The following is a 13,152-nucleotide window of genomic DNA, read 5'->3' as shown; positions in this document are numbered from 1 at the left end:
GATTGTCAATACATGCATATTTGATTAATTACAAAAGGGAAAAATAGAGAAGTTTGGTTCATCTAATAAGAACGTACATTCTTTAAGTCAAAACTGGAGGATCTTGCATGTATCATAAATTACTGTCCTCCAGAATTAGAAGCCACATGTAGTAAAAAGGCTTAACATAGGCTTTTGCTGTTGTTCCTCTTATAAAACATTCTAATTAATTTTAAAACTCAGGGGTGCTTGGGTGGCTCAGCTGGTTCAGAAGCCAACTTCAGCTCAGGTCATGATCTCATGCTTCAGGAGTTCAAGCCCCTCGTTAGGCTCTGCACTGACAGCGAGAAGCTTGCTTCAGATTCCCTGTCTCCCTGTCTCTCTGCCCCTTTCCCAGAGCTCTCTCTCTCTCTCAAAAACAAAAAAACAAAACAAACCAAACAAACAAACAACTTAAAATATGTCGAACAGTGTGTGAGAATGGCAAGGCAGACAGTTGACTGAGGACTGGGTAAGTTAACATGATTCTCTGGCCAACAGCAATAATCAGAGAAACATAGTTCTGAGGATCATACAAAATAAAAGCAAATGAATTTGTCCTTTATCACTCCTGATGTTAGGATTGTAATTTCCCTATTCCCACAGGAATTAATTGTGGACAAATTAAACACTTGTGGTATTATCTAATTACTAATAACTTGCAGAAAACTGAGATGTTCTCATGCTCACTTCCTTTGTTGGCGGGGGGGGGGGGTGGTGGTGGTGAATATCAGTGGGTTCTGGGATTGTCAGCATTCTCAGAGTCTAGAAAGTATGCTTTATATGCTTATACAACATGTTATTTCTCAAATAATCCACAAACACATAAAAGGAGCCCTGGTTTATTAGTTAACGATGGTGTAACCTTGAACAAGTTATTCACCCCTTCAGAGGCTCAGTTTTCTCAGCTGTAAAATGGATAGCCAGGCTGATCTGGATTCATACTCTAGGCTCTTTCCACTCTGCCATGACACTCCCAACACCACAGTGTCTAACTGAGGTTTACATGGGAAGATCCTAAGAGGTAATTTTTATAAAAGTGTTCCCTGAACTGTAAAGCACTATACAGACAAAGTGCATTATTATTAGTTGCTTTATGAAGCCCAGTTATAAAGATGCAAAGTGACCCAGAGAAAGAAAACAGGGTAGACAAGCCTGAAATACAATATCTACAGTACCTAGAACATTACCTGGTGCATGATAGATAAGGTGCTTAATAAGCAAAGAAGTAAAGAAAAACACACACACAAAAACAGGTCTATGCCTTCACCATACTAGGTGTGATACGAAGAAAAAATAAATATAACTAAAATCAAGGATAGTTTGATTCAACCATATAAGCCACAATTCCCCAATAGCCTAAGATCTCAAAAACTACTTGATATGAAAGAGGATTAAAATATAAGATATGACCCATCATCTTTTAAAAAATGGTTATATTCTTACCTCTTTGGTCTTTCGGATGCAGCCTTGTAGGGATAGCAGAATCTGGGTGAGTTGCTGAAGTTTTTCCCTATATCAGATCGGCATAATCATCTTAGCAACCTGTAGAGGCAATAACAGATTGTATAGAATGTTGGGTACCTTAAGCTCTGTTTTGGATCTGGAAGGCTGACTTTTAATGACGCACTAATTTTCAGCAAACTAGATATATCCCTTAAGCTCCCCTCCTCAACAGACACACCAAAGGAGGCTGGGGTCTGGGTAGGCGAAGAAGTTATTTATTTTATAAAACAATTCTTTATGAGTCCTTTGTCAGTTTCCTAGAATACATAAAATGTGATTCGAATTTAAATATTCAAATTGCATTACATACAGCTTTTGACATAGCTATTTATAGACAGAGACAAATAACACATTAAATTCAAGGGAAAAAATGTTTTCTTCTGGGTGGGCCTTAACTGCCTTCCCCTCCACCCCCATTGCAAATATATTTTTATGCTGGGTAATATTTCCAGAACAGGGGTGCTTTTTTCTGTTGTTGAAATGAAACAAACAAGTTTGCTTTCAGAGCCATAGAAGTGCCCAACTGTTAGAAAAAACATTTTCTGCTGGCCTCTTGCCTGTCCTATCCCCATGCAACCTTTCCTATTGGCCCCTTTCTCTAGGAGGGCCCCTGGGGCTGTCTGCTGGAACTGTCTGCTGTAAAACCATTTTGTGCAGTGAGAACTAGTCTCTTCAAAATCTCAGAGACCACCCAGAACACGCCTGATTTTTGGCAAATGTGTACGTGTTTCCTCGGTACTTGATTAGCTGTATGCTGAGTAACTGACCTGGGTTTCTGGGTCTTTATTTGAAAAAGAGATGGCAAAGTGTTTTTAAAAAATTGAAGAAAGGAAGAAAATCTCTTCTCTCACCAAAAAGCGACTCAACATTCATTTATTTGTGTTGGGGGAAGGAGCAGGACAAGGGAATTAAATGCCAAGATTTCAACCAAGCGAAACCGTTCAAAATGAGCACAAGCGTTTAAATTCTGTGTTGAAAGATCAATGATGTGCTAGAAGCTCATGAAAACCTGTCCCTCCCAACCAAAAGCTTCCCAGAGTGGGACTTGTCTCCTGCGCTGATACCTATGGCGGGGAATCTCAGAGCAGGGTCCGCGAAGGCACAGGGAGGTAGAGGCTCCTAGAGAACAGGCCAGGGCTTTGTCTCATCCTGCTGTGTTCCTCTCCTCACAGCCTCTACTCTCACATACTAGGTGCTCAATTAATGATGGTGGGTCGCAGGAAAAGAACAATCCGCGACCGCCCCCATGCCCCAGGCGAATTCACCGGAACGCGGGTTTATTCAGACCCACTGTCTCCTCGCGTTTGCTGAGGTCACTTGGTCTCGGCTGCCACAGCCCTGACAGCAGAAGAGTAACCAAGAAGGCGAGCTGCTGGAGCCAAGATGGAGCGGAAGCGGGAGGACGAGCAGGGCGGCGCGGGGCGCGAGCTGGGGGGCCCACCTGACCGCGGCGCGGGCGGCCCAGTCCCGCGTTCCCATTGACCAGGAGGTCGGAGGAGCCCGCGCGTCGGGCGGGGGCGGAGGCGGGGAGGGGCACCCCGGCGCGCGCCCGGCCCCAGGCTCCGCCCCCGCCAGGCCCCGCACGCTCCCACCTCTGGGAGCCGCGGGCCCGGGGGCGCTGGGGGGAGGAAAGGCCGCGCGCGCGCGCGCGCGCCGCCGCCGGCTGACGCGGTTCCCGGCGCGCGCGCCTCCTCCGTCCCCCACCCCTCCCTGTCCCGGGGGCCCGGCGCGCGGCCCTGCTGACGTCAGCGGGCGGCTTGCGGTGCGGGGTGCGCAGAGCCGCTGGCGCACTCGCGCGCTGCGCTCGCCCCCTCCCCCGCCCGGGCTGTGGCGCGCGCGCTCGCTGGCTCTCCCTTCATTTTTTTCTCCCCTCCCTCCCAGCCTCTCTCCCTCTCTCTCTCTCTCTCTCCCTCGAGCTCCCGGCTGCCTGCGGCTCCCTCGCTCTCCCTCTCTCTCCGGTAGGCTCCACCGAGCGATGCGAGCTCTGGGAGACAGCGACGCCGCCTCCCGCTAGAGACCTGCCCCCCGACCCGGCCCCCTGCCCAACCCTGCCCTGCGCGCAGGGGTCGGCGAAGGCGCCGCGGACGCACCGACGGCTGAGGACCCGCGATGCACATGCACTAGCAGCACCCCCTCTCTCACTCCCTCCACACCCCGCGCCGCCGCCTCCTCCTCCACTGGCAGCAGCGGCAGAAGGACCCACCCTGCCCCCCACCCCACCCTCCGCCGGCTCCGGCTGCGGCTCTTGCCTCAACTATTATTTTATTTATTTTGGGTCGTGCACAAGCCTCAGTGCCTGCAGCCCGCGCCTCCTCGGACCGCGGGCGCCTCTTCCCTCGGCCCCGGAGCCCCAGACCCCGTCCACCTTCGCCTCGACACCCCTAGAACCCGCCAGCTACCGCAAGTCTCCGCTGCTGGGATCTTAGCGGCTGTCTTTTTGGGGGGTTCTGGTTTCCCGACATTTTTGTTTTCAACCAAGGGAAGGATATCGTGGTTTTTTCCCCTTTGAGCCCAGGCTCTGCTCTCTGGGGGGGTGGGGGGCGCGCCGAGCCGGGCAGCCGTGCCAGCCGAGTCGTGCGGGCTGTGGCAGGGAAGGGGCCACCATGGGATGTACTCTGAGCGCAGAGGAGAGAGCCGCCCTCGAGCGGAGCAAGGCGATTGAGAAAAACCTCAAAGAGGATGGCATCAGCGCCGCCAAAGACGTGAAATTACTCCTGCTGGGTAAGGACCGGGGCTGCCACCCCCATCTCCCGACCCCAGCCACTCCGCACCCACCTCTGCCCTCTCTCCCACCCTACTCGTGTCTGGGGAGACCTGGTCCCGGAGTTGGCACCACTGTGTGCCTAGGATCGTCCATCCTCTCGCATGCCTTACCTCCATGCCTCCCCCCCCCCTCCCCTAAGCTGACACTCACCAGTTTTTCCCCCGTCTGTCCCAACAGGGGCTGGAGAATCAGGAAAAAGCACCATTGTGAAGCAGATGAAGTAAGTCCCTGTGGCCTTGGGATTTGTACTTTTATTAAGAATAATTTTTTGTCATTTGTATTATCTTGCTCATTACACATTGCTCTCCAGGCCTGGTTTCTGGTTCGTGTACACACACACACACACACACACACACACACACCTGGATTTGACTCCCCTCCCCCACGCCCTACGTTGGTTCTGGGTCCTCCACCCCAGCTCCCCGGTGGGTGTTTTTTTTGCGGAGGGGGGAGGGAAGTGGAGTGCCTGTAGTTGTATGAATGACAGCGTCCGCCATATTGATCAGAACATCACACTATTGGCATGATTATGATCATTACTCTTTCTTGCCCCTTGTATGTATCACTACCTCCGTTTCTATCTATATGTCTCTGTTTCATTCTGTATTTCTCTCTCCTCCTCCCTCCACCCCCTCCCCCTTCCACATCCACAGTCCCTTTCCCCTGCTCTTCTCCTGGGGCAGTGATTTTGAACTTGGCTAAAACATGGAAGGGACCCAGCCCTAGACTGGGGTGGAGGATCAAGTGTCTGCTGTTCATGGATTTGGTGCTGAATTGGAGGTTGTGGTTTCTGCCCCCGCCCCCCAAAAGGACTAGGGTCAGGGGAAGGGGTTATGTGGTAGGGGAGGGGGGTGGATTTCCAAGCAAATGTGGCTGGCACAGCTGTATCCAAGGCAGAGGTGGAAGGGGAACTCTGGCTGAGGCTGAATGCCTGTCCCTTGTGTCCCCCCTCATCCCTTCCCCCCCCCCCACCCCCACCAGCGTTTGGTCTCCTGACCGGCAGTTTTCCTTCACTCTGTGGCCTTTATCAATGTATTTATTTACACTCTGCATAGGCCATGTTCCATGTAATCTACCCACAATGCGGATTTCAGGCCCCACTTGCCACCGCCCCCTTCTGCCTTAGATATCAGTTTCCCCTCCTAATTAACTGGGGGTGGATTTGAGTGATGGTTGAAAATTAAAACAAAATGGGATATTTCTTCCCTTCCACACTTTCTCAGTAAGGAGCCTCGCCCCTCCTTCCCACTCTCAGGCTTGCTTCTTGCCCCATCCATTGGGCAATTCCTAGCGAGCCCACAGGCAGCTTTGCTTGGGAGGGGGTGGCCTGCGGGGAAGGGGTGGATGCCCTCAGGGCCTCCCGGCCCTGCTGCTTCCGTTGGCCTGTCAGTTCGGGACGGAGGAGTTCGTTAAGACCATTTAGCGAGGATTCCACGTCGCTTTGCTGTGACACCTTCGTGCACACACAGCTCCTAATTAGGGGTTGCTGTGCAGTAAACAAAAATGATTATTTTTCAACTTGACAGAATAGCTGAAGTAATTGCATCCCGTAGGAAAACAATGGAAAATAAAAACCCCTTTGGCGGAAAGGTGGGTGGGAATCGAAGCATGCTTGCGGTTTCAGAACCAAGATGCAAAAAATGTTGCATGTGTAACAGGCATGACAAGCGGGTTCTAGGCGGCGCCATGATGGTAGGGAGTAGCGACTAGGAGACAGTTCCCCCCACCCCACCCCGTCTGTTTGACATATTCTTATTTTCGTTAGAGAGCTCCCTGGGGCTTTCTTTGCAGAGGCCCCTCGGCTCGCCGCACCCCTCTGAGCCACGGGTAATTTGGCCTGGGGCTTCTCTGGAGCTTGTGCAGCCCAAATGGATGGAGAGGCGGGGCCGAGGGAATTGCTCTTTGCAACAAGGTGCATGTTGCATCTGCCTGGAGCCCTTGCAGGTCGGTAAATGCAAGCAGCGCCACCCCTCTCTCCCAAAGGGGGATGTGTCAAAACTTAAGAAGTCTGTAATCTGCAGTGGTGGCCGCGGAGCCGGGTAGAAGCCCCAGCCACAGGGGCTGGGTGAGGTTTCAGGCGTTGCGAGTGGTGGACAGCGCCCAGCTGAGGCCGGAAAAGTCGATGGGGCTCAGCTTCGGTGACGCTCGGCTCAGCTCGGTGCGGGCTGGGCGCGGGGCTCGGAGGGACTCGGCAGTGTTCGGAACGGAGTCGGGGCCCCAGCGGAGAGAACCCGAGCCGCTTCGGAGGGGGCCGAAGGCATTCGGAAAGACTCGTGGGAGGAGTGGGGCGGGGGGGGGGGTGAGAACGAAGGAGGGAGGTATGCTAGAGTCTGCAAATTAACTTTGCGTCCACCAAAGCAACTCCTTACCTGCTTTTCCCGAACATGCCCCATAAATTAGGTTGATTTAATAAGAAGTTTAAAAATATATACTGACTCCCCCAAAGGGTACCTCACCTTTTTTATTCAAAGAGAGCTGAGCTCTCTGAGGAAATAGGTGTGCCATTTTAAAATGAAAATTCCTAATTATATATATACTGGGGCAGGGAATCTTAAATGAAGGCTGTATGTAGACTTTCCCCGGAAAGTCATACGTGTCTCAGATTTAGTTACACTGAGGAAGACGAAAAAGTCAAGTCAAAAAAAGTTTGATGTTTGAGATGGTTAAATCAGATATCTGAACATTTCTTCTCTTTTCCCTATACTCCCCACTTTTCTTACTCCCACAGAACACCTTTTTGTAGAAAAATGTCAGGCAAAACTGAGGTAAAACTATTAATTTTTTTAAACACACCAACTCTTTAGGAAATAGGCTATGTTTGTTCAAAAGGTCAATCAGAAAGATTTCTGGCCCTGTAAATTTTGCCACAAGGGACCCTGGCATCCTGTCCTCCTGAAGCATTCATGAATGGCAGCTTTTCCTGTGAGCCCTCCAGCTTGGCTTGAAATAAATCAGATCAGGGCCTTGTGCCAAGCTGGATGCAGGACTTGTTTTATTAACCACAAAATGTGGGATTGGTGTCACTGTATCCTAGTGACAAATTCTTTTGAGTCCTCCTTTGCAGAGATGATTTTGCTGATCGCCACGACTGAGAATCACTTGAGTCAGGAGACCTGTATCGTGGGTGGGGCTGGGCCCAAAAATGTAGGTGCCATTTCCAGAAAGCAGTTTTGGACTTGTCTGTGCAGTGTGATTAGTGACCGACCTATCAGGCCATACATATGAATTAATTCGGATGTTGCTTTATTTTACCCAGGTGGATGAAATTAAAGAGTTCTCCATGGGTGATGCCCTGTGAGAACTTGATGCTTTCCTAAGGGGGCCTTGGGCTTAATAGTTTCTGTTGGACAGAGAGAAAGAATATTGATGTTCAGATATCTCCAGACCCTTTTAAACCAGTGTTTTCAGAAGAGCAAAGAGCATTCCATTTAGCCTGTTTTCTCATCCATGTTGTGGCGTGCTGATTAGAAGGAATAGGCTTCCATATATGCCATAGTAATTGAAGTTATATGATAAAGGGCTAACTGATGTTACTTAAAACAAAGTATTAACACACACATCAGCCTAGAAATGTTGCAGGAGACCGACCTTTGCAATTCTTTTGCTGGATACATGTTGTAATGGGAAACTTACAGCCATTAAAGAGATGCCACAGATGAGACTGTCATTTTAGAAGCCTGATTCTTAGTACTTTATTAAATTTGTTAAAAGTTTCATTTGAACATAGCTTGCTGGGCTGTTGTTGTGTTTTTTTGCATATGTGATCGTGAGCTAGCGTTTGGGAGTTCTGGGTCAGACAATCCAGAACATTTCGGTTCTAAGAAATAACAATCATTGAAAGAGCACAAATAAAATTTTACACACACCATGAACAGTGACCTTTTTAAATATGTGGTATTTAACTTGTGCTTGTTAGGAGGCGATGACCTCACCTGTGATATGGGCCTCATCATTTTTGCAATCCATGGGACTGTTTTATTCAGACTAATCAAAATTTTATTTTTTATTTGTTTTACTTATTTATTTATTTTTTGATGTTTGTTTATTTTTGAGAGAGCAAGAGCATGAGCAGGGGAGGGGCAGAGAGAGAGGGAGACACAGAATTCGAAGCAGGCTCCAGGCTCTGAACTGAGCTGTCAGCACAGAGCCCTACATGGGGCTTGAGCTCACGAACCGTGAGATCATGACCGGAGACGCAGTCGGTTGCTTAACTGACTGAGCCACCCAGGCACCCCTGGACTAATCAAAATTTTAAAAGGAGGTGTTCATTTTATTTAATTACCAAAATGCTTACCAAGAAATCTCTTAAAGAATCATATTTTATGAAGTATGAAATCAATAGAATATCCTTTTTAGTGACTTCCCGTTTTGAACAGTGACAAGTGCTTGGGCATTCTACCTGATGAAAATGTAAAATGAGCTGTGGAGGTGCTATAAGAACTGCAGTTTGCCCTCATTTGAGGTGTTGAGTTCTCTGTGATGTCACGTTCAGGCTCCCTGTGTCTGGAGCATTAGGTGGACTTTTAGGAGATAGGGAGTTGGGAGGTGGCAATGAGGTGTGGCTTACAAGCTGCTGGCTTTAAATATAAATGGACAAAGTAAAATGGAGCACTCTGGATGTGCACTCATTCCCAAGGTGCCTGCTCAGTGCCATTGTAAAACAAATGCCAGGGTTTGTCCGGTGAAGATGTCATTTCTTGTACAAATATCCCAGCCCTTATAGTGGGTTATGATTCAGAGGACAGACCCCATCCTGTTGGAGAAGGTAGTCTTTTAAAACGTCACCTCCTCCATGGGGCACCTGGGTGGCTCAGTCGGTTGAGCGTCCGACTTCAGCTCGGGTCATGATCTCACGGTCCATGAGTTCGAGCCCCGCGTCGGGCTCTGTACTGACAGCTCAGAGCCTGGAGCCTGTTTCAGATTCTGTGTCTCTTTCTCTCTCTGCCCCTCCCCTGGTCACACTCTGTCTCTCTCTCTCAAAAATAAGTAAACATTAAAAAAAAATAAAAATAAAACGTCACCTCCTGCCAAAAGCTGGTGGCTTCCTCCCACCAGCTGACCCTGCTTTTGTAACTAGGGTGTCTTCTGTTTGGCTTAGGTTCACAACAAGCCTGTGTTCAGTCAGCACACTGCTGTTCAGCACCTCCCGAGTGGCACTAATGAGTGGAAGGGAATGGCCACTTGCAGCCATTACTCTGTAAAAAGTGCAGCCATCTAAAAGGGCATTTCCTGCATGTCCCCAAAGGGTCCCATGTTGAGGCAGCACTCCGGAGAACCACCCTTCTAGGCTTGTGGACTTGTTATTTCTGCAATCATCTCTTAGGCTGCTTTGCCCCTCCCCCTTCCTCCCTTCTCCATGTTTATTCAAATGGATGCACCTTGCTCTCTGGAGACAGCATGAGCGCAAACAGAATGTCGGATCCAGTAGCAGATGAGTTCTCCTTCGCTGATGGATGGTGCTCTCTCCTTGCTTACTGTTCACTGAGCTGTAAATACCAGCAGACCTTCTTGCCAGAAAAGTAGCAAACAGTCCACCTGATCTCCTCAGGAGTCAGCCATGGAACTCTTGAACCTGAGTTACCTGTTGAATTCTGAAGTAGAACCTGTCTGCTTGTTAAAAGGGTTGTTTCTGACTAGATTACATGGATGAGGCTTCATTTGGGATTGCCATGGCTCTAAAGGAATCAGAATTTCTGTTCTCTCTCTGTGTGGGACTAGATTACATTTATAGTGCTCAAAGTCAGAGTACTGGCTTGTTTCTTTACCACTCGGAACTCCCCAGATTATGATTGTTCTCCTTAGTACACCACATCTGCTAAAGATAGGATGGGGTCACTCATGTTTCTCACCTGCTCACAGCACTCTATCTCTATGAACACTGGAGATTTAATGTGAGTAGAATAAGGTCCTGTTTTTCTGACATGTGGTCAGTCCATCTGGATGCAGGGACTGGGTTAGCTGTCTCCCAGGGTGTCTTCAGGGTCTCCTGTCTAATGAAGCTAGACAGATCATTATCACAAGAGCACGTCGTGATCTGAAAGACAGTAGACAAGCTGGGAAGGGGATGATTTCAAAATGAAAAAAGACATTTTGGAAAGGGTTACCCCCAAACTTGACACTAGCAAAGAACAGCTTTTGATTTTGATGAAAGGAAGCTGTGTGTGTGTGTGTGTGTGTGTGTGTGTGTGTGAGTGTGCGCGCGCGCACGCGCACGTGTGTACACACATGCTACGTGAGTTTAAAAACAGTGGATAGTATGAGAAGAGCACTTTACCTTACTTATGGACTGCATCACCATAAACACGTTGACGGTACTCAAATGATCTCCATTCTAAGAATTTGTTTAAATTTGTATCACATTCTTATTTTATCTATCCTGTGCTTCTCGCGCATACTACACAGTACTGGTTAGAAAAGACACCGTCCGGCAAATCAGTCATTAGCATAGAGGGGGAAGAGAGGAAGGAGCAGTGGCCTGTTACCGGTTCAAAGAAAAGCTAGTTTCTTTTTTCGAGAAGGAGTTTAGCATGCTTCTCTAAAATTGAGAAGTGATTAAGAGCGTGGACGCTGGAACCAGACTGCCTAGCATCAAATCTTAGCTCTACCACTGACTAGGTGTTAGTAACTTAAACAAATCACTTTACTTTTTGTACCTCAGTTTCAGTGTCTTTGCCTATAAAAATGGGGCTGATAATAAAAACACCACCTAAAGGAGTTGTTGTGGGCAAATGCCCTTATAACAGTGTTCTAGAAATCATTATACAGACGTCAGCTATAGTTTTCATTCCTTTGATTGATTAGTGGGTGTTCCCTTCCCATATGGAGTTGTCTTTTCAAGTATGTGGGCCTTGTCTTCCTTAAAAGCCAGAAGGGGAGTGCAGTGGTTCATGCTTATGGCTTCTCCCCCTTGGTGCTCTGCAGTACGAGTTATATAATAAACTGTGTTGTCATAACTGATGTGACATTTTTGATGGTGCAGCTGCTTCAACCCAAGAAGCTGGAGTGATGTCACAAAGAGTGGGAAAGAGCGCTGGACCAGGAGTTAAGGCTAGTGGCTCCTCCCGCCACCTGCCCCTCTAGGGGTACTGTTTCCCCCAGCTCCTTCCCTGTCTTAAGTGGCCCATGAAATCGGGAGCTACCTTCATGTCAGGGTCTTGAGGTCTTTGATGCAAGGTTCTAAACATAAAAGCATCATTTATAGTTCCATCCTGCGGTGGCGGGGGGGGGCAGGGTAGGGGGTACCCATGAAAGCTCTTTGAAGGCCAAGATGATTGTAGAAAAGCGACCTCAACCACAAAGCTTTGTCAGCCAAGAAAGTCGTAGTCCTGAGAGGCATTTTGAGGAAACCACCTCTAACCAAACTCTTCATGCAGATGTGGTTCTCAAACCAAAGAGGAGGATCCGAAAGTATCCTGCTGGTGAAAAACAGGATGTTTCTGGGAGGAGAGCCCCAGTGACATGTTAGAGGGAGAAGTGGTTTGTCGGTGGCTTCCAGGAGTCTTAGAAATAGAGACAGCCTGGCCCCACCAGGGGTGGCTGCAGGTGAAGGAACTTGCTTGGGTTCAGGTGCCTCAGATCCCAGGGGTCTGCCCGCAGACCAGTAAACGGGGAGGATCAGTAGAACTGTGTTTTAGTTTTGACTCATTCTCTGATTCGACTTTGGGCAGGTCGTTTAGCCCCTCGGAGCCTTGGTGTGTTCACCTCTTAATTAGAACGTGGGCTTTCACCACAGGATCTCTCAGGCCTCTTTCAGGTTCTTAGCTCTAAGATCCAGTAAATGCAGAGAGAAACCTAGAAGCCTGAAATGCAGGGGGGAATAGTGGGAGTATTTACCGCCCACAGCTTTTATCTGCTGAGCCATCTTTAGTTCTAATTTTCTTTACAGAGGAGAGGAAAAACATTGTGCTTTTCATAGCACACACAAAAAAATAATAAAGTAAAATAAAATCCTGCAAGGCTAATAGTGCCCTGAATTTGTCCCCCTACTCGCTTAATTTCTTAACCAAGAAGGAGGAAAGAGAAAAGGGGAATAGTATGTAAGGATAGTATTCCATGGCAAGAATTTACCCTGGATTCTCTGCCCATGTCATAGCCAATTGACAGGCTTTCTGTGGAAAATTGATACTTTACAGGGACAGCTTCCCCATGTCATAAAATCAACTCTGGGTCACCCGCCTCCAGAAGCTCAGAGCACTAATGTTTATTACACATTGTAAATTAATTATGTGTTTAATATATCTGTCTCCTTTGCTAGTCTTGGCGCCCCTTCCTTACCAGGGCTTTGTAAAGCAGAGATGGTGACTTCTTTTTGCTCATAATACAGCACTGAGTGCAATGTCTGGCACACAGGAGGTGCTTCACAAATGCTTGCTAAATGAAGAAAAGAGAAAGAAATGAAGTTCACAGGGAATGCAAACTCATTTCTACATAAGCCAGCATAATAACATTGAAAGCCTTTGATGCTCATAGCGTTGATCATTTTCAATCCAATCCATTATCCTCATTTGTTTTTTCACATCAACCTATGCGGAAATACAGTCATCAACTCCATCTTACAGATGAGGAAGTGAAGCTCAGAGAAGTTGGGTGGCTTGCTCGAGACCACACAGCTTCGTAAGGCCACAATTTGTTTAATTCCAAAGCCTATGTCCTTTCCATTCTAACACTACGTGGTCCTTACTAGACCACCACCAGTGTGGACAAAAGAGAGCTGGCAGACTGGGACCCAGTGCCCATCAGCAAATGGGATGCCACTAACTTTGGTTGAGATCAGTGGCTGAGAGAATAGCAAGTGTTTGATTGGTGCTGGATTTTTGGAGGTGGAGGTGGTGGCCGTCCTCACATATGACATTAATTCTGACACC

At 48.2% G+C, this 13,152-nt stretch overlaps 1 protein-coding gene and 2 long non-coding RNA genes across 6 annotated transcripts in view; 1 reads left to right on the top strand and 2 right to left on the bottom strand.

Moving 5' to 3' along the window:
* LOC106973295 (uncharacterized) overlaps positions 1 to 3,809 on the bottom strand; it is a 256,290-nt gene extending 252,481 nt beyond the window's left edge. For all 3 annotated transcript variants that reach the window (XR_008293422.1, XR_003415746.2, XR_001429973.3), the window contains exons 1-2: positions 2,589 to 3,809; positions 1,465 to 1,563 (exon numbers count right to left, since the gene is read on the bottom strand). This is a non-coding gene — a long non-coding RNA (uncharacterized LOC106973295). The remainder of the gene's footprint in view (positions 1 to 1,464; positions 1,564 to 2,588) is intronic.
* GNAO1 (G protein subunit alpha o1) overlaps positions 3,284 to 13,152 on the top strand; it is a 170,751-nt gene continuing 160,882 nt past the window's right edge. The window contains exons 1-2 of one of the 2 annotated variants that reach the window (XM_027044513.2): positions 3,284 to 4,245; positions 4,466 to 4,508. In XM_027044513.2, the coding sequence (XP_026900314.1) occupies positions 4,128 to 4,245; positions 4,466 to 4,508 (161 nt within the window). In that variant the 5' untranslated portion in view covers positions 3,284 to 4,127. The remainder of the gene's footprint in view (positions 4,246 to 4,465; positions 4,509 to 13,152) is intronic. The other variant, XM_027044512.2, reaches the window with a different exon arrangement.
* LOC113595264 (uncharacterized) overlaps positions 9,273 to 13,152 on the bottom strand; it is a 33,423-nt gene continuing 29,543 nt past the window's right edge. The window contains exon 3 of the long non-coding RNA XR_003415749.2: positions 9,273 to 10,322. This is a non-coding gene — a long non-coding RNA (uncharacterized LOC113595264). The remainder of the gene's footprint in view (positions 10,323 to 13,152) is intronic.

Source organism: Acinonyx jubatus, chromosome E2 (genome assembly GCF_027475565.1).
Source record: "Acinonyx jubatus isolate Ajub_Pintada_27869175 chromosome E2, VMU_Ajub_asm_v1.0, whole genome shotgun sequence".
Classification (NCBI taxonomy): Eukaryota; Metazoa; Chordata; class Mammalia; order Carnivora; family Felidae; genus Acinonyx; species Acinonyx jubatus.
The sequence above is the reverse complement of the archived record's forward strand: the minus strand, read 5'-3'. Positions and strand labels throughout refer to the sequence as shown.